This window comes from Musa acuminata, chromosome BXJ2-10 (assembly GCF_036884655.1).
Source record: "Musa acuminata AAA Group cultivar baxijiao chromosome BXJ2-10, Cavendish_Baxijiao_AAA, whole genome shotgun sequence".
Classification (NCBI taxonomy): domain Eukaryota; kingdom Viridiplantae; phylum Streptophyta; class Magnoliopsida; order Zingiberales; family Musaceae; genus Musa; species Musa acuminata.
The window spans coordinates 22,637,133-22,661,543 of NC_088347.1; the positions used below are offsets into that span (position 1 = coordinate 22,637,133).

At 42.0% G+C, this 24,411-nt stretch overlaps 1 protein-coding gene, 6 non-coding genes and 4 pseudogenes across 7 annotated transcripts; 1 reads left to right on the top strand and 10 right to left on the bottom strand.

Annotated features, from left to right (window-relative positions):
• Positions 1-721: 721 nt before the first annotated feature.
• Positions 722-4,375, top strand: LOC104000474 (SKP1-like protein 1A). Its single transcript, XM_009422540.3, has 2 exons — positions 722-1,157; positions 3,982-4,375. Exons 1-2 carry the CDS (start codon positions 744-746, stop codon positions 4,153-4,155), a joined length of 588 nt encoding a protein of 195 aa, XP_009420815.2. The 5' UTR covers positions 722-743; the 3' UTR covers positions 4,156-4,375.
• A 16,299-nt stretch (positions 4,376-20,674) lies between these two features.
• On the bottom strand, positions 20,675-20,893 carry LOC135626105 (small nucleolar RNA U3). The gene has a single exon (XR_010492271.1). It is a non-coding gene; the product is annotated as a small nucleolar RNA U3 (small nucleolar RNA).
• Positions 20,894-21,097: 204 nt separating this feature from the next.
• Positions 21,098-21,324, bottom strand: LOC135626098 (small nucleolar RNA U3; annotated as a pseudogene).
• Positions 21,325-21,476: 152 nt separating this feature from the next.
• LOC135626097 (small nucleolar RNA U3) lies at positions 21,477-21,693 on the bottom strand. Its single transcript, XR_010492264.1, has one exon. It is a non-coding gene; the product is annotated as a small nucleolar RNA U3 (small nucleolar RNA).
• A 686-nt stretch (positions 21,694-22,379) lies between these two features.
• LOC135626095 (small nucleolar RNA U3) lies at positions 22,380-22,594 on the bottom strand. Its single transcript, XR_010492262.1, has one exon. It is a non-coding gene; the product is annotated as a small nucleolar RNA U3 (small nucleolar RNA).
• A 72-nt stretch (positions 22,595-22,666) lies between these two features.
• Positions 22,667-22,829, bottom strand: LOC135626066 (small nucleolar RNA U3; annotated as a pseudogene).
• Positions 22,830-22,834: 5 nt separating this feature from the next.
• On the bottom strand, positions 22,835-23,039 carry LOC135626062 (small nucleolar RNA U3). The gene has a single exon (XR_010492236.1). It is a non-coding gene; the product is annotated as a small nucleolar RNA U3 (small nucleolar RNA).
• A 47-nt stretch (positions 23,040-23,086) lies between these two features.
• LOC135626068 (small nucleolar RNA U3) lies at positions 23,087-23,192 on the bottom strand (annotated as a pseudogene).
• A 5-nt stretch (positions 23,193-23,197) lies between these two features.
• LOC135626063 (small nucleolar RNA U3) lies at positions 23,198-23,402 on the bottom strand. Its single transcript, XR_010492237.1, has one exon. It is a non-coding gene; the product is annotated as a small nucleolar RNA U3 (small nucleolar RNA).
• Positions 23,403-23,449: 47 nt separating this feature from the next.
• On the bottom strand, positions 23,450-23,555 carry LOC135626069 (small nucleolar RNA U3; annotated as a pseudogene).
• A 5-nt stretch (positions 23,556-23,560) lies between these two features.
• LOC135626064 (small nucleolar RNA U3) lies at positions 23,561-23,765 on the bottom strand. The gene has a single exon (XR_010492238.1). It is a non-coding gene; the product is annotated as a small nucleolar RNA U3 (small nucleolar RNA).
• Between the last annotated feature and the right edge of the window lie 646 nt (positions 23,766-24,411).

Genomic DNA, 24,411 nt, shown 5'->3' on the forward strand with positions numbered 1-24,411 from the left:
TTTTTGGCTTTGTATTTGTTTCTAAAATGTAATACTTATAAACCATTCAAGATGAAAGTTTCTGTAATACTGTATCACCCGGTTGGTCGGTACGTACCGGTCGGACATGGAAACTGATAAATGTATTTACGTCTCAAAATTCTTGTGAGACTATAAACCAAGTTTCATGAAAACTGATAAATGTATTTATGGTTTATGGGTTTAATAATCAATATTACACGTTTAATCAGGTATTAACTGCATAGCTCGGTCTTATATATTGGTAGAGAAATTGCTTGAGGTTACATCTCGCAAGCCCAATTATTATTTAAATGCATTCAAAATCAAAAAAATTATTTGATCAAATCAGACGAACTACTAAGATCGAGAGAGAGAGAGAGAAAAAAAAAAACAAAATATTTGATTATATTTCTAAGATTGATTTACCTCAACATCCCCGTGAAGATTTTTTGGATTTCGAGATCTGATCATGATTAGGTGATTAATATACTGTTCAATCTTGTCGTTTCCGCACCCGATTCCTGCGTTTCCTCGTTGAACTCGACCGCTACGTCTCTCCCAACCGAGGTCGAACGGGCCATCAATAATAAGCAACACATTCACATCTGTTCACATTTTACCCACGTTTTTACCTTCCGGATGACCGTAAGTTCAGGTGGGACCCGCTACTGGGTCCATAATTAGCACCTATTCTAGGGAAAGAAGCCGTCCGAGGAGGCCAACCACATTCGGTACATATAGAGATGATCTTGAAACCCCAAATCGAGTCATTTGTTCCTTCTTCTTCGGCTTTCTCTCTCGATCTCTTCTCCTTTTTCTGTTGGATCTCGATCGAAGCGGGGAAGGCGACCATGGCAAAGACGATTACGCTGAGGAGCTCGGATGGGGAGGTGTTCGAGGTGGAGGAGGCGGTGGCCATGGAGTCGCAGACGATTAAGCACATGATCGAGGACGACTGCGCCGACAACGGCATCCCCCTCCCCAACGTCACCTCCAAGATCCTCGCGAAGGTCGTCGAGTACTGCAAGAAGCACGTCGATGCCGCCGCTAGGTCCTCCTCATCGGACGACGCCCCGAGCGTCACCGAAGACGATCTCAAGACCTGGGACGCTGACTTCGTCAAAGTCGACCAGGCCACCCTCTTCGACCTCATCCTGGTGAGATCTCTCCTCCTTTTTCTTCATTGATATTTCAGTCCTTTTATATGTGTAGAATTCCTTCACTATGAGGAGTTGTTGATCCTTTTTTAACTCTTCTGTTGGAGATCTTTAAGCTGCACGTGTTGTGATTGGAAGAAAAAGATTCAATTAGTTTTGTTTTGGATAAAATTTTAGTTGTTGTACCTTTTTTTTCCATAATCAATTGGATTCTTCATGTTTTTCTGAATTCTTCTTTTTACGTATGATTTTGTTTATGGGAAATGTCAATATCCTTGTTGTTATTTGTACTTTGTTCTTGATGGATCTTAAGGAATTTAATTTCTACCTTGAAAACACAATTGGTTGTAACATTACCTTTAAAATAGTTGTTTTTCTTACTTGAAATGATGCGGAATATCTTGGACTTTCTTCCTCCTACAGACCTTAGAGACGGGTCATACATTCTTTTGAGCGAAGAGAAATGATTACTGAATATGGTTGCTTCTCTTTTCTAGCTTATCCTTTTCTTATTTGTACTTTTTTCATTGATATGAAATTGATCCCATGTGATGCCACTGTTTCTTTTGATGTTTTCTTTTTTATTTATATCTCCTTTCCATAACGATGCACTATCGACGTTAGATCACTTATTTGAATGAGATAATTCATTGTTCACTATGCCCTATAACAAGGTATTGATAAAGTCTGGTACAAAACTGGTGCAGACTACAATTTGGTCTATCTCTGGATATGTAATTTCTTGTTATATGTCATGTTTCTTGTTCATAGTTCTTGTCAACTCAACAACTCTCATGGTATTAACACAAATTCGGACATATTACTGGTCAAATTTGTTCCATGCGTTTATTATCAGCATTTGTTATTATGATTTCATAATTTTGATATATTTTTTCTTTTCAAGAAATTGTGTTATCATTTAGAATTTGATGGTCCATTTTTAATTTTGAATTTGTTTGATGTGAAGTATTTGGTTGGTTGATTGGTTTTCTTAACCTGGAAGTTATGAGCTTGTGCTAGTTTATTAGTTTTCAGATTATTATTTGATATCTAATTATCATGGAGGATTCTATGAGCTCTCTGTAATTTTTAAAGGCACTTATTACTTACATAAATCAACTCCCTTTCTTAGTCTCTCTAGATTTATGTTATCTAACTGCAACAAAGTTGCATCAGTAGGAAAGGCCACATATGCAATGGGTTTGGCATGAGGTTCGACACTTATCAAGGCAATACTTGAGGTTCAAGAAAAATGGAACTCATGAGCAGTTTAGAAAGTGGTGACACTACTAGGAGTTGGTTTTCTCCTATAAATTTGGTTTTTTCATCTTATTCTTCCTTTCAAATCTAATAACTCATTCTTAATTAACGGTTATTGATAAGTTGTATCCTAAACATGATGCATAAACATAAAAGGTAAAAAAAATTGTTGTCATTCTTCATGTACTCCTAAAAAATGGAAGAATGAAATTCTTCTGAAAATAATTGGTACTTCATTTTCTTTAAAAGGCGTGCTGCTTTTGTTGTAGTTTACAGTTTTAGTTTAATATGCATTCATATATGCACCTACAAGAAACAAAAATGCTGAAGGTACTTTGCTACGCACCTAGAAGAAAAAAATTGCTAAAGGTACTTTGCTACTGTTTAATGGGACTCGTCAATCTTTATGCTAAAAAGTATAAATACTTAGCTAAAACTGAATACTGTGCTTGTTTCCTGCCTAAGTAGGACACCGAGCAAACTAAATGAATCTTCTGTTGTAGGACTGCCTCTGTATTTTTGAGTCCCTTCTTTTCTTAGGACTCTGAGGGAAACAGAAACTGGAACTTTGGCCAAACCTTTTTAATTTTCACTTCTGCTCTGTAATTGAGTAGATATCCAAGAAGACCCGATGATACTGATTATAGAGATAACATAGTGATGGAGCCATAATGCCAAAGGACAAAGATGATTCACAAAACCCAAAAGCTCATCCGATTAAGCTGTCTTAGGTGGAGCAAAATCAAGCATGCATAGCTGTCTTTGTGCTTATTACTTGTGCAATGTTCTGCAACATATCCTGCCTGTTCCCATCCAAGCAAGCATAGCTATCTTAGGCAGAGCAAAATGAAGTTCTGAGGATCTCAGCCTTCTCATAAAAGCCAAAAAATAAATGTGGTTTATTGTTTTCATGGCTCCTTTTCTCTTTTTTTTTGGTTAATGGGTGTAGATCCCCTATAACATACTTCTTTGCTTCTCCATATTTTGCCCTAAAATTTTCTTTGTGCTTATTACGTGTGCAATGTTCTGCAACATATCCTGCCTGTTTCCATCCAAGCCTGCATCGCTGAGGGCTGTTTAGCCAGAAACCAGAGCTGTTAAGTTTCATGTTTGTACTGGCCATCATTCTCTATTTTATTGTCTGTTATATAAATGCTGCCAGATAGAGCCTCCACCGTCGAGCCTCAAGCTGGTTACGATTGAAGTGCAGCTTTGCTAGTTTTCATGTTTGTACTGGCCATCATTCTCTAGAATCGAAGTGCAGCATTTGGTATAGGGTTCAATTTTTCCGGCCAAGTTTGCCTGGCCCAACCTTGTTTTTATGGTACTCTTTGCCTTTTTGCAGGGAAATATATAGTAAAGGCATTTACTAGGGGTAGAAAGAGAGGGTTTTCATTCCACCTCCTCCCATGATTCGTATAAAATTACCCTCTAAAATAGGTCATGCATTTGGAAACTGCTTTTCTCTGTGTTGATTCGCGGAGGATATTATTGGCCAATCATGATATTCTCATGGTATTGAGTACATATAATGATGTGCTAATTCTTTGTCTGGTGCATTCAGGCAGCAAATTATCTGAACATTAAAGGACTGCTGGATCTGACTTGCCAAACTGTAGCTGACATGATCAAGGGTAAGACACCTGAAGAGATCCGTAAGACCTTCAACATTAAGAATGACTTCACGCCTGAGGAAGAGGAAGAGGTTCGGAGGGAGAACCAGTGGGCGTTCGAGTGATGCGACTGTTATCCCCTACATGATCTTGAAGCCTCTTTTATCAATGGAGACTTTTCTCTGGGTTCTGGGACTCTATTTGTCGTCAATCTGTAGTTTATGATTGTAAGTAGAACAGGAATGCATTTGACTCGTGAAAAAGACTTTATATGGTGCATTTAGGATGACATCATTGAATCTCTTGAGCCATTGGTCTGATGAAATTAAAAGTACTCCTTGAGAATGTCCTCCGGATTTCTCATTTGTGTGGGTGAAATGGTGCAATTGGTATGCTGTGCCCATTCTTAGCGCCTTGGGTTGCATAGATTATGTTTAGAGTTAATATTGAGTCAATCAAAATCATGTTTGTTTTATTGGGTTACAGCTTTGAGGTTTGCTGTATTTTTCTGTCATGTAGTTCATCAGTTTTTAAGATTTGTAGTAGGAGTCATACTATTTGTGTTTTTAAAGGGCCTGCCTGATAGACAAAAAATATGTATCTAAGGGCATTTCCAGCTTGTGTTTAGAAAGAAAGCATTTTTAGGTACACTCGATCTATAACTAGATGAAGTCAAGTTCAATGATTTAGCCAAAATGACAAATCAACAGCAAATTCATGTATTGTATACTGTCACATCCACAAATTTGTGGACTATGATTTCGATCAACGCTTGGGTTATCAAGAAATTTTGAGTATATATATATATATATAAAATCTTAATTTCAGAGGTTTGGGATAATATTATATTCCTTAAAACAAAATCAATGAGGAAATTGATTCTCATCCCTATTTCTAGAATGGTGATACAGTCAATTTTACAATCCAACTTGAAGCAATTGATCACGGATCAAAGAGAATTTTACTTAGAGGTAAAAATAAAAAATAAAAACTCGGATATCATCTTAATCCCATTAAGTAAAAGGCATCTGATTAAAAAAATATATATTTGTGAAGATTACTGTATATTGTTTTTTAGCTTGGTATGTTATATTAAATTTGTGTTTCGTTGCACATCCAATCAATATTTCATCAGATCCAAATTGATCCCACTCCATGTGACCAAAAATATTTATCATATTAGATGGCGAGATAAAAAAATAATAATTAATTCTATTTATTTTATGTGGATCGGGAAAGATAGGCATTCTATCTTTAAAATATATTTTAGTGATTAAAGTTTTTTAGGATTAAATAATACGAACGTGTTCGTGCGTCACGTTTTTCATTTCCATTCTCACCCCAAATACGACGACACGTGCGTGAAAGTTCATATGCAGTCGCAAATATTCCCCGTTGCCACCTACCGCGGTCGATGGCGACGTCTCTGCCTCCCGCATCACCTCCTACGAACCTTATAAGAGTCGCACCAAATCGACGGGCCCGATTACCTCTAACCCCAATATGGACGACGGATCCTTCGTCCCCATAAAACGCTACACATAACAGAAGTTGTGGTCTCCAGCACCCGCGGCCTCCATTCTCCCCACCTACGCCTCGCGCTATCGCCCGCAAGCTTTAAAACCTTGTCGAGTTGTCACATGAGATAATACTTATATATGTTTGTATTTTTGATTTATTTATGCTTTGCCTAGAAGGATGATCGAAGGATTAAAAGTCTTATTTTAGTTGGATTTGATTTTAGGCTTGTAAATAAATGTTATGTTATGTGGACATTTACGAGAGATATTCGGTCTATATTGGACTATTTTGACCATTTGTTGTATAACTATTCAGAGCTTGTAAAGTCTGTTTGTAATTTGCATTGTCTATGAAGTGTTTTCAGAAATGTTTACTTGTGGATTTCGAGTGAGGCATTTTCTCTAACCCGTTTTCTCTTTTGTGAGTCCTAAGGGATAATGGGAGGCTTCGGGGAGACTAACTTTTACGGACGGACACGCAAGGGTATCGCATGACTTAGGCAAAACTAGCTAAGTCCGTGATAGATGGTAACAGAGCGAGACAAGCACTCATAGAAACACTTGGCATGTAAACATGGGGGACATAGCGGGGCTGTGTTGAGGGCAGTCAGCACACACGCGACCGTTTGGGGGAAAACAGGCATGGAGATGTAGGAAAAAGGAGTCGCTCGAAGGAGCGGGCATATGAGATTGGCATTCAAAGGAATGACCGCAAGAGGCACCACGAGAACAAGCAAGCTTGGAAGAATGCAGAGTGCACAAAGGTTGAGATGGCTGAGTTCGAGCTACGGCTCGACGTTGACAACTATACTTGATGGTGCTCAAGTCAAGCAAGACGCTTGGTAAAGGATAAGACCATGCAAGATGGAATGAGTTGCTTAGTGACCGAAAGAGTTGTGCAAAGCTCACAGAGGTGAGGGGAATTGCTAACTCGAAGAATTCGGTACTCATGCATGGGCTTGTATGTAGACGATGGAATGTTCGCGGCCATTCCAAGGCAAACAAAACTCGGCGCCATGGAACATTGAAACTTTTTCTTCGGCATGTGAAGGATATGTCCGTAAGAGGCTGAAGTGTGCAGCGAGTTCAGCATGTTGCTAGGCCTTGAGTGGTGCAGCGGGGGCTGTATTGACGTGGAGTCGCAATCTAGCAAGTGTGTTTGTAGGAGGCAGAACAATGCACAGTTTCTTCAGCAAATTGGAGTAGTCCAAGGGGATAGTGGTCTCCGAAACGAAGAGAGATGTTGCTCCAATGAGACATTTATATAGGAGGGATAGATCCCGATTTCTCAAGAGGGAGAATCATGTGCAACAGACCGCACGTGTTGAGGAGGAGTACCTCAATAAACAATAACTTCACAAAGCTCAATGGATCAAGCAAGCGATGAGGAGTCGTCGCATGATCTCGCTTGAGAGAATGTATTGGTGGATGCATTACGAGATTAAGTGGGAGAGCGACCCAAAGCAACACAAATAAATGTACACTTGGAGTCGATATGGAGATTTGACTCAAGAGAGGGCTGACCTATGGAATGGTGGGCGCGAGGGCCATCATCAACTCAATGAAAAAATGAGGAGGGGAGTAACTTGGGTGTAACTTAGCGAAGTACTCAAGCCACATGAAGGGAGCTAGCATAGAAGATGGAACATGGAGCGGAGGCACAATGCTTTCCTTAGACAGAGGTCAAGGATATGAACTCTTGCAGAGGCAAGAGCAGGATCATGTTATTCCATAGGTCCTTCATTCTGAGGGAGCGGACTCATCTTGCATAGTGCTAAAGACAAAGGGAGCTTCTGGGCACATGCACCTTATATCGGAGAAGCATTTGATGGAGGAACTAAGGCGACTCAACTTGCGGAGGCAAAGTTGGATTCAGAAGGCCTTGGCACGGGGAAAGAGGACATGGAGGCAGGTACTCTTGAAGAATATGCCATAGTGTTGCCAGTCAAGTTGCCAGGTAGGAAGCGGTGCGCAGTGGAGATTATGCTGGTAGGGACAGAAGCCTAGGATTTAGACAATGGTGCTCTAATTACAGCGAAGTTGGTAGACTTCGGGAACTACTAGGCGACGGACTATCCTAGAGCGGTGCTTCATCTAGATGTGACTCAAGAGTGGATGGATGAAGGTCAATTACCAAAGAAACGAACAAAATCGAAGGTGGAAGAGACCCTGCAATGTATTGGCAGAAGCCATATATGGAAGGATCACAATTCGAGTTCATCCCACAAGGATTAGAATGCAATAGAGATGTCACCAGGAGGCCACATGGTGCAGCGGATCGTGGTGGAACAATTCATGGTAATATGATACACATGATATAGTCCCATGAGGGACTAGATCATACGGTGGTATGATCGGGAGCTATTGAAAGATCCACTTCGGTGAACAACACGATGACAAGAAGGGCTATGGATTCAAGGAGTGAAGGCCATGATACCGCAGAGGCGGGTCTTCCGTGCGTGCATTGAATTTTGCATCAGATGAAAGCTTTGGTCATCAGCATATGGGGGTTGTGTTCCACCAAGGGAAAAGTTCGAGTATAAGTACCAGTGAGTCCCATAGGAGGGACTTGATTATACAGAGGTATGATCGAAGCAGCTAGAGAGTTGGACTACTCCAAAGCTCATATTCGCTTAAGGGAGCCTGGTAAGTCAGAGGACAAGGTCGAGTAAGCGAACGTTGCTACCAAGGAAGCTAAGGAGAACAGAATCGGTGAAAATCCTATAACGTGATGGCAGAGGCTATGCATGAGAGTTGCAGTCTATCTTTCCATCAATTAAAGAGAGCTGCTTGGAGAACACAGAGGTGTTGAAGTAGGGGATCGAAAGAGATGAGGAAGTGACGATGAGTCCAAAGGGACTTAGCTACCTAAAATCAAGCATCAGTTAGAATGGAGGTGGACTCAGAGGAGTGCCATAGAGACATATCTATTGATCGTGAAGAAAAGGGATGCAGATGCGAGGCGACGGATAGTAGGGCCATGGGCATGGCAGCGCCATGGTACCGTAGAGGCAGGACTTTCGTGAAAGTCATTGATCCCTTGCTCTCATGGAGGGAGAGCACTTGGTCATGAAAGGGGCTAAGGAGGTGGAGCATGCAGAGGCAAACTCCAAGTACCGAGACAAGACTAAAGGGCAGAGGCCAAGGAACTTCGTAAGAACGGTGTCAACGAGCTTCTAATCAAGATAGCTGAAAGTGAAGGACTTCGGGTCATACAAGAGTGCACAACCAAGGAATGAAGCAAGCAGTACACGATGTTGTACCTTTGCTACTTAGTGGAGTAGACGACAGGGTTGATGGAGAAGACAATACAATCCTAGAGGCGACTAAATTTATTAGAGAATTACTCCAAGTTTGGGTGAAAACTTCCTGCATTCCAGAAGTTCGATGGCATTGAGAAGGTGAATCACAGTAGCTAACTCAATGCAAGGAGTGCAAACACTTCGAGTACTTCAGAAGTGTGAGCAAAGAGCAAGTAAAGGTCAGTAACCAGCTCGATGCATAGAGTACAACCCTTGAGGAGGCGGGCGAAGTCAAGTAATCATTGCCTTCTCAACTCTTAAGAGAATGGGTGAAACCAAGTACCTCAATGCTCTTATCTATCTAACAAAGGAGCTTTGCACAAGTTCATTTCCTAATGGTGATTAGTGCTACTAAGAGTAGATTATCCGTTTCATTTCCTAACAAAATGCCAATCGAAAGCGAAAGTAATGCGAATCTACTTGGAAGTGATAACTAAGTGACAGAAGAATCAATGGAGAAATTTTGTGGAGGAAGGACCCAAAACTTCAGAAGTTTGCGAGGCGATGCTCGTTAAAGTTCCAACAAGATTGATGTGACTTATGCCAATTAGTTCAATTTCTTTTTGTTTTCAATGATTTTTCACTACTTTTAGCAATATGCATCTCATCATCATATCTCTGATGTCTAGGGTCGTTAGTTCTTTTAGTAAAGAAATTTACAATATTCTTCTAGCTCAAATAAAAAATGTATGTAATGACGTTTAGTTTGCTTCCATTTTTAAATTGTTAAATCATTGAAGATCAATCTCTTTTGTGACTTTCAAGCAATGTAACTTTTGTGGGTTTTTGCCAAGTAGTTTGACACCCAATCAGTATAGAAAAATTTTGTGAAATCCCTTTTTGACTCAATGGTTAAACTTGGATTTTCTTATTTTTCACTGAAAGAACCTTTTGGTTCTCAATCTTCTTATTCATGTATGACTTTCTCGTAGACCCAAGTACCTTAGCATATGCTATCAAGCGCTGTTGTGAAAACAAAGCTGAGGTTATTTCCTTAGATGAGAAGGAAAATGACATATTGTTACGAACTTAGTTGATTTTGTCTTAGTCGTACAGTACCCTTGCGTGTCCATCCACAAAGGTCAGTCTCATCGAAACCTCCCATAGTCCCTAGAAAGCATCTCACTCAAGATCCATAAGTAAACATTTTCAAAAATACCTCATAGACAATGTAAATTACAAATAGACTTTACAAACTCTGAATAGTTACACAACAAAGGATCAAAATAGTTTACTATAGACTGAATATCTCTCACAAGTGTCCACATGACATAATATTTATTTACAAGCCTAAGAAGACCATTAAACTCAACTAAAATGGGGCTATTAAGCCTTCGACCATTCATCTACATGCTGTGTAAAGCATGAACAAACAGAAAGACACGAACATATATAAATATTACATCAAATATCCTATCAAATATCTTGTTTAAAACTTTATCCGTAATAATAATGACGACAATAAATCTAGGGCATACATTTGATAACGTGAGTCTTCAGTCTACAAGCAATTTTATCGTACTATCCTCTGTTTCTAAAACCATTTATTTGATTATTATGCTTCCATATTTTCTTCCTATTTTTTTATCTCGAGTGCAAGGCTGTCTGTCACTTTCAAGGAACGGTGTAAAGCATATCAAATTTGACTTGCAATGTAACTGTCCAACATCATGATATGCTAATAAGATAGTTTGCTAAAAATGGAGAAGTTGCTTCCAAACTGAGCCATCAATTTTGTCACCATGCAACATAATTCTGTAGAACTTTATGTTGTGAACTGGAAGAAACAGTGTTATTGATATATATCAATGCTTCATGATACATGTGTAAATGGAGAAACAGTGTTGATCTGTAGATGAGGAAAAGTGAAATTTTGGAAAAGACTGCTTAGCTTAAGTAACTATACCAAATCATATGCCCATGATATCCACCTTTCATGTCAGGGAAATGTCTCATCAGTCCCAGGTCATCCTGTTTTTGACAAATAACTTTGCTATCAATCATAAAATATGTTTTGATGGGCATTTTCTTGGGATGAAAGTTATTTCTCTCTATAATGGTAAGAAACAATTCCTGTTTTTATGTTTCCCTCTGTGGTCTTCATATTATGTTTTGAACTGACAGTCCTCCTTGAACTAATTGGACTTTGCCAAGAATACCCTCAATTATAAAGGCTCTTGAGTGGGACAATTTCTTGTGTTGTTTTGAGGCAAGAGAATTTGGAGATATGGCCAATGAATCTCTCTTATTTTGTAATTTGACTTCACCAATAGCACTTCCATTGTTGAACAGATCATCAGGAGGAGGATTTTGTGGACTCATCTAGGTAGAGACATTAGAGATTTACCATCAACCAAAGATTGAAAGAATGATAACCTACTTTATAAGAATATTGCTTGTGATTATCTCAGTGGTACATCTTCTGTCAAAATATTAAAAATTCTGGAACAATATTCATTTCTTTTTTCTTTTTTTTTTTTGTCATTTTCATCAAATAAGGATTTTTATTTCTATATTCATTCTAAACCCAAAACAGAGAATTATTACACAAAATTAAGAAGCTAAGAAGTTCTAACATTTGATTGTAATATACTGAACTATCATATGCATAATAATATTTCACATAATTTAATGTGAATTTGTTCGATTCTAAGTGAATTTGTTCCAACATTTCCAATGTTGGATTGGAAAATGTAAGATTGGAAAGAATGCTTAGAGAAAATAAATGTGGCAAATTAACATTTCCAATTTGTAATGATGAGGTTTTCCTTTCTGCACAAGCCCACGTTTACTTTAAACATTGTCTGTATACCAACCATGAAATTAAGGGAATTCTGAATTAAATGACTGCAAGAAGTGGCACTTGCCTGATTGGGATCAGATGTGAGCTATATATATAAGCTTCTTCGAGCTATAATTGAGATGGAAGGAATGTTCCGATGCACCGACTGTTTGCTAAGGAGAGAAACAGCAGATTTCTGGGATGATACAATATTTATTATTTTAAATAATGGGATGATATAATCCAACTATTATTAGAAAAGCAAATATTATATATATCCATCTGAACAACATGGATATATACAAATATAACTATATTTATGTTTAGCATTAGATATATATGTCTCATTTTAATTGAGGACTTTTTGCAAGTAAAAGAACTTAAACAGCAATAGAAGATGCATGTCCAATTAACAAACAAAACATGCATGGTCCAAAAAATAATTGTGGATCTGTCAGACAACCCCAGGCGGATGGGAACCACCAGTTGAGAACGATCCCCTACCCACCGAGACAGTTGTACGAACCTATAGAACAGATCCTGTTCAAGTAAGATCGTACACTGTTCTCCCGTTGGGGTTCTATTATAGCTTGAAGATATCTTGGGAATTGTGATGTGGGACTAAGTGTCGTCGTTGCGGATCCACGCGGCGAGTCATCCGACGTCGTTGTCGCAAGTCCAGATTCGTGATTGGTGAGTGGTGCTGTGGAGTCTATCAAAAAAATGGTGCAATGGATCCCGATCGATGGATTTTTGTTTTTGTTTTTCGAGGTTGCTGCTTTTCATATTTCTCAGATGTTTTTATTCATCATAATTCTTGAGATATGTTTCTAAAATACCACATTACACCATATGGATTGGTTGATATGATGAATCAGTTCATCAATTTAGATCGATCACTACTGAACTATGGCTCACTCTAATTCTCACATGTAAGATTTATAGTGATATTTATAATATATTTGAATAGATTTATAATTTTTTTTATTGAAAAACATTATGAGTGAAGCAAATGAATACAAAACCTTATATAAAACAGCTCATACAGAAAAATATTTTTTTAATAATTTTTAATTGTTTAGAAATAAGAACAACTAACTTCTATATCAATTTTAGTATTTTTAACTATGTTTACAATATTTTTATCACATTTATTTTTAACAATTCCATCATTCAAAAACATGATTACTAAGAAATTAAATACTTGGTCGAAATGTCATGTTTATCTGATTGACACATAGTTAATATTTGTGTTGAATCTCGGATTTTGATGATGAAACTAATTGTAGTGTTGTTCTAATATGCGTTTGAGTGACGTAGTGACACGGACTTAGCTGGTTTTGCCTAAGTCGTGCGGCACCCTTGCGCGTTCGTCCGCAAAGGTCAGCCTCCCCGAAGCCTCCCATTGTCCCTTAGGACCAACAAAAGAGAGAACGGGTTAAAGAGAACGCCTCAAACGGGATCCACAAGCAAACATGTCCGAAAAGCACTTCATAGACAAAGCAAATTACAAACAGACTTTACAAGCTCTGAACAGTGGCACAACAAAGGGTAAAATGGTCCATTACAGACCGAAAAGCTCTCGAGCGTGTCCACATGACACAACCTTTATTTACAAGCCTAAAGAGGCCACCAACCCAACTAAAATGAGACTATTAAGCCTTCGGCCGCCCCTCTACACTCTGTACAAGGCAAGAACATGCCGAACGACACGGACATACATAAGCATTACATCAAACACCTTGTTTAGAAGTTTGTTCGTGACATTCTCCCCCACTTATCCCTTCGACGTCCTCGTCGAAGCCTTTGTGAACACTGCAACTCTTCGCCTTTGCTGAGTCTTCAATCTTCTGCTCCAGCTGCAATGCGCCTCCTGGCTCCCAGCTGCTCTCCGCTGTTGTTTTTGAGTAGTCGAACCTTTGATCCGCCATGCTGCTTCAACTCGCCAATGACTCTGACTCTGGTGTGGGGTTGGCTGAGTTGTGTTGATCCTCGTTGATTCCTGCGGATCCACCAAATGAAGGAAAAGACTATTCTTACTGCGCCAGTTTCTCAAAATTTCCACATGCTGCTTGAACTGGGTGGATGCTTGTTGGAGCTTTAACGAGCATCGCCTCGCAAACTTCTGAAGTTTTGGGTCCTTCCTCCACAAAATCTGCTCATTGACTCTTCTTTCAGTTAGTTGTCACATCCAAGTAGGTTCGCATCACTTCCGCTTTCGATTAGCATTTCATTGGGAAATGAAGCGGACAATCTACTCTCAGTAGCACCGATCACCGTTGGTGAGGATTTGACAACTATTGTCTTCCATTATCTTCGAAGGGTCTTTGAACTTGTGCAGAGCTCCTCTGCTGGATAGATAAGAGAACTGGGGTACTCGGTTTCGCCCATTCTCTTAAGAGTTGAGAAGGCAAAGGTTACTTGACTTCGCCCGCCTCCTCGAGGTTGTACTTCATGCATCGAGCTGGTTACTGGCCTTCGCCTGCTCTTTGCTCACACTTCTGAAGCACTTGAAGTGTTTGCACTCCTTGCGTTGAGTTAGCTACTGTGATTCACCTTCTCAATGCCATTGAACTTCTGGAATGCAGGAAGTTTTCACCCCAACTTGGAGTAATTCTCTGATAGATGAGGTCGCCTCTGGGATTGTACCGTCTTCTCCATCAACCCTGCCGCCTACTCCACTGAGTAGCAAAGGTACAGCACCACGTACTGCCTGCTTCGTTCCTTGGTCGTGCACTCTTGCATGACCCGAAGTCCTTCACTTACGGCTATCTTGATGAGAAACTTGTTGACACCGGTCTTACGAAGTTCTTCGGCCTCTGCCCTTCAGCCTTGTCTCGGTACTTGATGATTGCCTCTGCATTCTCCACCTCCTCGGCCCCTTTCACGACCAAGCGCTCTCCCTCCATGAGAGCAAGGGATCAATGACTTTCACGGAAGTCCCGCCTCTGCGGTACCATGGCGCTGCCATGCCCATGGCACTACTATCCGTCGTCTCGCATCTACATCCCTTTTCTTCACAATCAGTAGATATGCCTTCGTGACACTCCTCTAAGTCCACCTCCATTCTCACTGATTACTTGATTTTGGGTAGCTAAGTCCCTCTGGACTTGTCGTCGCTTCCTCGCCCTTTTCGACCCCCTGCTTCAACACCTCTGTGTTCTCCAAGCAGTCTGTTTTGTCGATGGAAAGACAAACTGCAACTCCCATGCATGGCCTCTGCCATCACGTTGTAGAGTTTGCACCGATTCTGTTCTCCTTAGCTTCCTTGGTAGCAACGTTCGCTTACTCGGCCTTGTCCTCTGACTTGCCGAGCTCCCTTAAGCGAATATGAACTCTGGAGCAGTCCAACTCTCCAGCTGCTTCGATCATACCTCTGCATGATCAAGTCCCTCCCATGGAACTCACTGGTACTTGCATTCGAACTTTTCCCTTGGTGGAACACAGCCCCCATATGCTGATGACCAAGGTTTTCATCCGATGCAAAATTCGATGCACGCCCGGAAGACCCGCCTCTGCGGTACCATGGCCTTCACTCCTTGAATCCATAGCCCTTCTTGCCGTCGTGTTGTTCACCGAAGTGGAGCTTCCAGTAGCTCCCGATCATACCTCCATATGATCTAGTCCCTCCCGGGACTAGATCGTGTGTGTCGTATTGCCACGAACTGTTCCACCACGATCCGCTGCACCATGTCGCCTCCTGGTGACATCTCCATTGTATTCTGATCCTTGTGGAATAAACTCGAATTGTGAACCCTCCATGTGTGGCCTCTGCCAATACATCGCAGAGTCTCCTCCACCTTCGATTTTGTTCGCTCCTTTGGCAATCGACCTTCATCCACCCACTCTTGGGTCACACCTAGATGAAGCACCGCTCTAGGACAGTCCGTCGCCTAGTAGCTCCCGAAGTCCACCGACTTCACTGTAATTTGTGCACCATTGTCTGGATCCTGGGCCTCTGCCCCTACCAGCACAATCTCCGCTGCACACCGATTCCTTCATAGCAACTCGAATGGCAACACTGTGGCATATTCTTCAAGAGTACCCGCCTCTGCGTCCTCTTGCCCCGTGCTAAGGCCTTCTGAACCCAACTTCGCCTCTACAAATTGAGTCGCCTTAGTTCCTCAATCAAATGCTTCTCCGAGATAAGGTGCATGTGCCCCGAATCTCCCTTCGTCTTTGGCACCATGCAAGATGAGTCCGCTCCGTCAGAATGAAGAACCCATGGAACAACATGATCCTACTATTGCCTCTGCAAGAGTTCATGTCCTTGACCTCTATCTAAGGAAAGCACTGTGCCTCTGCTCCACATTCCAACTTCTATGCTGGCTCCCTTCATGCGGCTTGGGTACTTCGCCAAGTTACACCCAAGTTGCTCCGCTCCTCGTTTTTGCTTTGAGTCGATGGTGGCCCTCGTGCCCACCATTCCACGGGTCAGCCCTCCCTTGAGTTCGATCTCCACATCGACTCCAAGTGTGCCTTCATTTAAGTTGCTTTAGGTACTCCCCCTCAACATGTGAGGTCCGTCTCACATGATTCTTCCTCTGGAGAGCCGGGACTTATCCCTCCTGGATAACTATCCCGTTGGAGCAACATCTCTCTTCGTTTCGGAGACCACCATCCCCTTGGACTACTCTGATCTGCTGAACAAACTGTGCATTGTTCTGCCTCCTGCAAACGCACTTGCTAGATTGCGACTCCACGTCAATACAGCCCCCACTGCACCCCTCAAGGCCTAGCAACATGCTGAACTCATTGCACACTTCAGCCTCCTATGGACGTATCCTTCGCATGCCGAAGAGAAAGTTTCAATGCTCCATGGCGCCGAGTCTCGGTCGCCTTGGGATGGCCACGAACATTCCGTCGTCCGCATACAAGCCCATGCATGAGTACCAAATTCTTCGAGTTAGCAATTCCCCTCACCTCTGTGAGCTTTGCATAACTCTTTTGGTCGTTGCACAACTCATTCCACCTTGCATGGTCTCATTCTTGCCAAGCGCCTCGCTTGCCTAGAGCACCATCAAGTATAGTTGTCAACGTTGAGCCGTAGCTCAAACTCAGCCATCCCAACCTTTGTGCGCTCCAAATTCTTCCAAGCTTGCCTGTTCTCGTGGTGCCTCTTGCGCGAAGGGTTGGCCATTCCTCTGAATGCCAATCTCAGATGCCCGCTCCTCTGAGCGACTCTTTTCCCTACATCTCCATGCCCGTTTTCCTTCAAACGGTCGCGCGTGTGCTGACTGCCCTCAACGCAGCCTCGCTAGGTCCCCCACGTTTGCATGTCAAGTGTTTCTATGAGTGCTTGTCCCGCTCTGATACCATATGACACGGACTTAGCTGGTTTTGCCTAAGTCGTGCGGCACCCTTGCGCGTCCGTCCGCAAAGGTCAGCCTCCCCGAAGCCTCCCATTGTCCCTTAGGACCAACAAAAGAGAGAACGGGTTAAAGAGAACGCCTCAAACGGGATCCACAAGCAAACATGTCCGAAAAGCACTTCATAGACAAAGCAAATTACAAACAGACTTTACAAGCTCTGAATAGTGGCACAACAAAGGGTAAAATGGTCCATTACAGACCGAAAAGCTCTCGAGCGTGTCCACACGACACAACCTTTATTTACAAGCCTAAAGAGGCCACCAACCCAACTAAAATGGGACTATTAAGCCTTCGGCCGTCCCTCTACATTCTGTACAAGGCAAGAACATGCCGAACGACACGGACATACATAAGCATTACATCAAACACCTTGTTTAGAAGTTTGTCCGTGACAATAGGGCTAATGTCGATCAGGAGAGGTAAATTAAATATGTCATAATATTGAACATTGGACCGGAGTGAACATATCAGAATATTGGATGTCGGGTCGGAGGAACGGTCGACCTATCGGCAGAAGGCTTCGGGTCGAGAATTTAGGCATCGAGCCTAAAAGAACGGACATTGCGCCAAGGAGATCGGAGTTGCGGAGGTCAATATGCCGATTGAACAAAGACCACAAAAGAGGACGAAGCGTCGAAGGATTGAACGAAGCGCCGGAAGAACTAATGATATGTCGGACAACACATGATTAGTGCTTGTAATAATTTGCCTAGATCGAGTTAGGTTTTAGAGTCTAATTGAGTTGATTTAGAATATAATTAGATCAACTTAATTATGGGTCAATTGGGCCCAAAATAGAGCTATTTTGGGCCAAGAAAAGACTTATTCAGTGACCCAAGTTTGGGATGTGTTGGGCCAAATAGAAGGCCCAAATAGTGACCCAATAGGTGGCATCGTCGTGGCACAGTCTCCGAGATTGTGTCAGGCGGTGGTACCGTTAGTCTGGGCGACGAAATCGCCCAGACACAATCTTCTAGGCGATGGTACCACCTAGTGTCAGTGCGCGGTGGTACCGCTAGGACCCGGGAAACCCGGGATGAAACCTTTTTAGGCTCCAAGTTTGAATCAACTTAAAGCCTATAAATACCAATCTCATCCCTAGTTAAACTACACAACTGAGAGAAAAAAAAAAAAAAGAAAACTCTGTTGCAATTGTGTGTGAAACTCCTCTCAAAGTTCTAAGTATAGAATAGTTTGAGAGATGAGTAAGTGGGGGTGTAAGGGTTATCTCCTAAACCCGGTAAAAGGAGAATCAAGTTGTAAAAGGTAGTTGATCTTTGCCTATTGAAGGAAGACCGATAGTAGATGCTGGTGGCCTCGACGGAAGAGGAATCGACGAAGTAGATATAGGTCACAACGATCGAACTACTATAAATGTTTTACATTTACCTTTTACAAATTACCTTCAATACGTTTATTAACATGATTTCAATCCAAGCATATTTTCGAAATCGATTTTAATCGAAGAGTTTTTCTTAAACCGATATTTTTACTATTGCACTAATTCATCTCTACTTAACTTGCACTCCAATCTATCGATACATCATGCGGGCTCAAGCTTGGCCATGTAACATTAACGACAAATTGTTACTTTATATTCTTAAATTCTTGACATGATCTCATAATCTCATTAATGATTAGATAACCATTCCCAACATTAACTATGACCTTAACCCAATAGTCAAGGTTGTCTCTTATGCCCAATAGTGAATTATACCATTTTCATTTGTTATATGATCGAACTATGTAAATCAATACTAATTTAAGTATCATATGGGTCTTGTCGGATATATCATGATGCACTATGTGACTCAAAACATATACCAAACTTAGAAGTTGATATTGGTTGGCTCTACAATTTTGCCAACAGTTGAATAACCATAATTTATCATTACAACGATAATGTTAATTTAAACATGTATAAAGTTTAATTATATAATTATATTTTAACACATAAACTTTGTCAACTTTTAAATAAATATAAATTATTGATGTGGTGCTTTGCAAACCAAAAATAATAGGAAGATTGAAGATACCAACCAATACCTGATCTCTAATTAGTTCTTATGTTATAACACCCTATTTTCACTTTTATTCATATACTATATTTATGATTAAAATATGATGTTACCTTTTTTATTTATCAATGCTATCAAATATAACACATTAGAAAAGTGTACAAACTTAAACATCCTAACTTACTAAAGAAAACGATAAAATGTTCCTTATACAAATTGATGTTTAACATCTGCACATAGATTATAAACATATACATTTTTCATTTAAACTCATGTACATTAAAAACAAAAACCCACAGAAAACCACAAGCAAAAGGGAAACCGGCAAAAAGATTGGGCAGTCCGTCAGACAAGCTCAGCGGATGGTAGTCTCTCGGACTACAATCCTTCTGCTATTTAGATCTCTCGAGATCTATCTGATCCCAAGGGTCATAGTTCGTGTATCATTGGACGAGCTGGCTTTATCTCTAATATATGGCTTGGAACATTGTGATATTTAGGATGTGGGACTAAATATTATTGGATTCCTGCCTCTGAAGCGGATAATTCTATCACGAGTGAAGAGAAGTGTTGGGCGAGTTTCTCACGTCATGATGCCCGCCAGCTTCAGGCTGGTGTTTGCCAAGCTACATACATTGCCATGTTCCTCTCTCTCTAAACGATGCCAAGCTACATACATTGCCATATTCCTCTCTCTTTCTAAACGAGGCGTACGAGATTCAGGTTGGGGTTCCTTAAGCTGTAAACAATAGTAGATTCTTCTTCTTCTTCTTCTTCTTCTTCTCTCTCTCTCACGCATCTCGATATCATCCGCTTGAGCGATGCGTCTAAGCTTCAGGTTCTTCTCTCTCTATCTTCGTCATGATGCCCGCCAGCTTCAGGCTGGTGTTTGCCAAGCTACATACATTGCCATATTCCTCTCTCTCTCTAAACGAGGCGTACGAGATTCAGGTTGGGGTTCCTTAAGCTGTAAACAATGGTAGATTCTTCTTCTTCCTCTCTCTCTCACGCATCTCGATATCATCCGCTTGAGCGATGCGTCTAAGCTTCAGGTTCTTCTCTCTCTATCTTCGTCATGATGCCCGCCAGCTTCAGGCTGGTGTTTGCCAAGCTACATACATTGCCATATTCCTCTCTCTCTCTAAACGAGGCGTACGAGATTCAGGTTGGGGTTCCTTAAGCCGTAAACAATGGTAGATTCTTCTTCTTCCTCTCTCTCTCACGCATCTCGATATCATCCGCTTGAGCGATGCGTCTAAGCTTCAGGTTCTTCTCTCTCTATCTTCGTCATGATGCCCGCCAGCTTCAGGCTGGTGTTTGCCAAGCTACATACATTGTCATATTCCTCTCTCTCTCTAAACGAGGCGTACGAGATTCAGGTTGGGGTTCCTTAAGCTGTAAACAATGGTAGATTCTTCTTCTTCCTCTCTCTCTCTCACGCATCTCGATATCATCCGCTTGAGCGATGCGTCTAAGCTTCAGGTTCTTCTCTCTCTATCTTCGTCACGTGTGCACGTCAAAAAAACAACTTCAAAAAATTTTGTTATTGCTCTCACAATTATCTTCATAAGCTCTTCCTTTCATTATCATATCTATATAAAGAAGTGTTTGACCCAACATTCGAGTCGAACGTCCAAAAAACGTGTTTTGGGTCTGTCAGACAACCCCAGGATCGCCCCAGCCGATGGGCACCACCAGCAGCTGAGAACGATCCCCTACTGTGAGAGACCGCGAGAGATCCCCACCGTTAATCACGCTCCGATCCTGAGGTCCTGAATCATCAACCAGACTTTAGTGCCTATCTCGTTAGAATTCTAAGAGACAGTTGTACGAACCTATAGAACAGATCCTGTTTGACCCAACATTCGAGTCGAACGTCCAAAAAACGTGTTTTGGGTCTGTCAGACAACCCCAGGATCGCCCCAGCCGATGGGCACCACCAGCAGCTGAGAACGATCCCCTACTGTGAGAGACCGCGAGAGATCCCCACCGTTAATCACGCTCCGATCCTGAGGTGATTCAAGATCCTGTTTGACCCAACATTCGAGTTGAACGTCCAAAAAACGTGTTTTGGGTCTGTCAGACAACCCCAGGATCGCCCCAGCCGATGGGCACCACCAGCAGCTGAGAACGATCCCCTACTGTGAGAGACCGCGAGAGATCGCGAGAGATCCCCACCGTTAATCACGCTCCGATCCTGAGGTCCTGAATCATCAACCAGACTTTAGTGCCTATCTCGTTAGAATTCTAAGAGACAGTTGTACGAACCTATAGAACAGATCCTGTTCAAGTAAGGTCGCCCCAGCCGATGGGCACCACCAGCAGCTGAGAACGATCCCCTACTGTGAGAGACCGCGAGAGATCCCCACCGTTAATCACGCTCCGATCCTGAGGTGATTCAAGATCCTGTTTGACCCAACATTCGAGTTGAACGTCCAAAAAATGTGTTTTGGGTCTGTCAGACAACCCCAGGATCGCCCCAGCCGATGGGCACCACCAGCAGCTGAGAACGATCCCCTACTGTGAGAGACCGCGAGAGATCCCCACCGTTAATCACGCTCCGATCCTGAGGTCCTGAATCATCAACCAGACTTTAGTGCCTATCTCGTTAGAATTCTAAGAGACAGTTGTACGAACCTATAGAACAGATCCTGTTCAAGTAAGGTCGCCCCAGCCGATGGGCACCACCAGCAGCTGAGAACGATCCCCTACTGTGAGAGACCGCGAGAGATCCCCACCGTTAATCACGCTCCGATCCTGAGGTGATTCAAGATCCTGTTTGACCCAACATTCGAGTTGAACGTCCAAAAAACGTGTTTTGGGTCTGTCAGACAACCCCAGGATCGCCCCAGCCGATGGGCACCACCAGCAGCTGAGAACGATCCCCTACTGTGAGAGACCGCGAGAGATCCCCACCGTTAATCACGCTCCGATCCTGAGGTGATTCAAGATCCTGTTTGACCCAACATTCGAGTTGAACGTCCAAAAAACGTGTTTTGGGTCTGTCAGACAACCCCAGGATCGCCTCAGCCGATGGGCACCACCAGCAGCTGAGAACGATCCCCTACTGTGAGAGACCGCGAGAGATCCCCACCGTTAATCACGCTCCGATCCTGAGGTGATTCAAGATCCTGTTTGACCCAACATTCGAGTTGAACGTCCAAAAAATGTGTTTTGGGTCTGTCAGACAACCCCAGGATCGCCCCAGCCGATGGGCACCACCAGCAGCTGAGAACGATCCCCTACTGTGAGAGACCGCGAGAGATCCCCACCGTTAATCACGCTCCGATCCTGAGGTGATTCAAGATCCTGTTTGACCCAACATTCGAGTTGAACGTCCAAAAAACGTGTTTTGGGTCTGTCAGACAACCCCAGGATCGCCCCTGGCCGATGGGCACCACCAGCTGAGAACGATCCCCTACTGTGAGAGACCTCGAGAGATCCCCACCGTTAATCACGCTACGATCCTGAGGTCCTGAATCATCAACCAGACTTTAGTGCCTATCTCGTTAGAATTCTAAGAGACAGTTGTACGAACCTATAGAACAGATCCTGTTCAAGTAAGGTCGTGAGATCCCCTACTGTGAGAGACCGCGAGAGATCCCCACCGTTAATCACGCTCCGATCCTGAGGTGATTCAAGATCCTGTTTGACCCAACATTCGAGTTGAACGTCCAAAAAACGTGTGAGAACGATCCCCTACTGTGGTCCTGAATCATCAACCAGACTTTAGTGCCTATCTCGTTAGAATTCTAAGAGACAGTTGTACGAACCTATAGAACAGATCCTGTTCAAGTAAGGTCGTGAGATCCCCTGTACGAACCTATAGAACAGATCCTGTTCAAGTAAGGTCGTGAGATCCCCTACTGTGAGAGACCGCGAGAGATCCCCACCGTTAATCACGCTACGATCCTGAGGTCCTGAATCATCAACCAGACTATAGTGCCTATCTCGTTAGAATTCTAAGAGACAATTGTACGAACCTATAGAACAGATCCTGTTCAAGTAAGGTCGTGTTATGTTCTCCCGTTGAGGTTCTAAAAAACGTGTGAGAACGATCCCCTACTGTGGTCCTGAATCATCAACCAGACTTTAGTGCCTATCTCGTTAGAATTCTAAGAGACAGTTGTACGAACCTATAGAACAGATCCTGTTCAAGTAAGGTCGTGAGATCCCCTGTACGAACCTATAGAACAGATCCTGTTCAAGTAAGGTCGTGAGATCCCCTACTGTGAGAGACCGCGAGAGATCCCCACCGTTAATCACGCTACGATCCTGAGGTCCTGAATCATCAACCAGACTATAGTGCCTATCTCGTTAGAATTCTAAGAGACAATTGTACGAACCTATAGAACAGATCCTGTTCAAGTAAGGTCGTGTTATGTTCTCCCGTTGAGGTTCTAAAAAACGTGTGAGAACGATCCCCTACTGTGGTCCTGAATCATCAACCAGACTTTAGTGCCTATCTCGTTAGAATTCTAAGAGACAGTTGTACGAACCTATAGAACAGATCCTGTTCAAGTAAGGTCGTGAGATCCCCTGTACGAACCTATAGAACAGATCCTGTTCAAGTAAGGTCGTGAGATCCCCTACTGTGAGAGACCGCGAGAGATCCCCACCGTTAATCACGCTACGATCCTGAGGTCCTGAATCATCAACCAGACTATAGTGCCTATCTCGTTAGAATTCTAAGAGACAATTGTACGAACCTATAGAACAGATCCTGTTCAAGTAAGGTCGTGTTATGTTCTCCCGTTGAGGTTCTAATATAGCTTGAATATGTCTTCAGACATTGTGATGTGGGACTAAGTGTCATCGTTACGGGTCCACGTGGCGAGTCATCCGACGTCGTTGTTCCGAGTCCAGATTCGTGATTGGTGAGTGGTGCTGTGGACTGTATAAAAAAAAATGGTGCCAATGGATCCCGATCGATGGATTTTTGTTTTTGTTTTTCGAGGTTGCTGCTTTTGATATTTCTCAGATGTTTTTATTCATCATAATTCTTGAGATATGTTTCTAAAACACCACATTACACCATATGGATTGGTTGATTTGATGAATCAGTTCATCAATTTAGATCGATCACTACTGAACTATGGATCACTCTAATTCTCACATGTAAGATTTATAGTGATATTTATAATATATTTGAATAGATTTATATTTTTTTATTGAAAAACATTGTGAGTGAAGCAAATGAATACAAAACCTTATATAAATCAGCTCATACATAAAATAAATTTTTAAATAATTTTAATAGTTCAGAAATAAGAGCAACCAACTTCTATATCAATTTTTTTAGTATTTTTATCACAACTACTTTTAGCACTTCCATCAAAACACTATAAGCTCGCTTATTTAGAAACACGACTACTTAAAAAATTGAA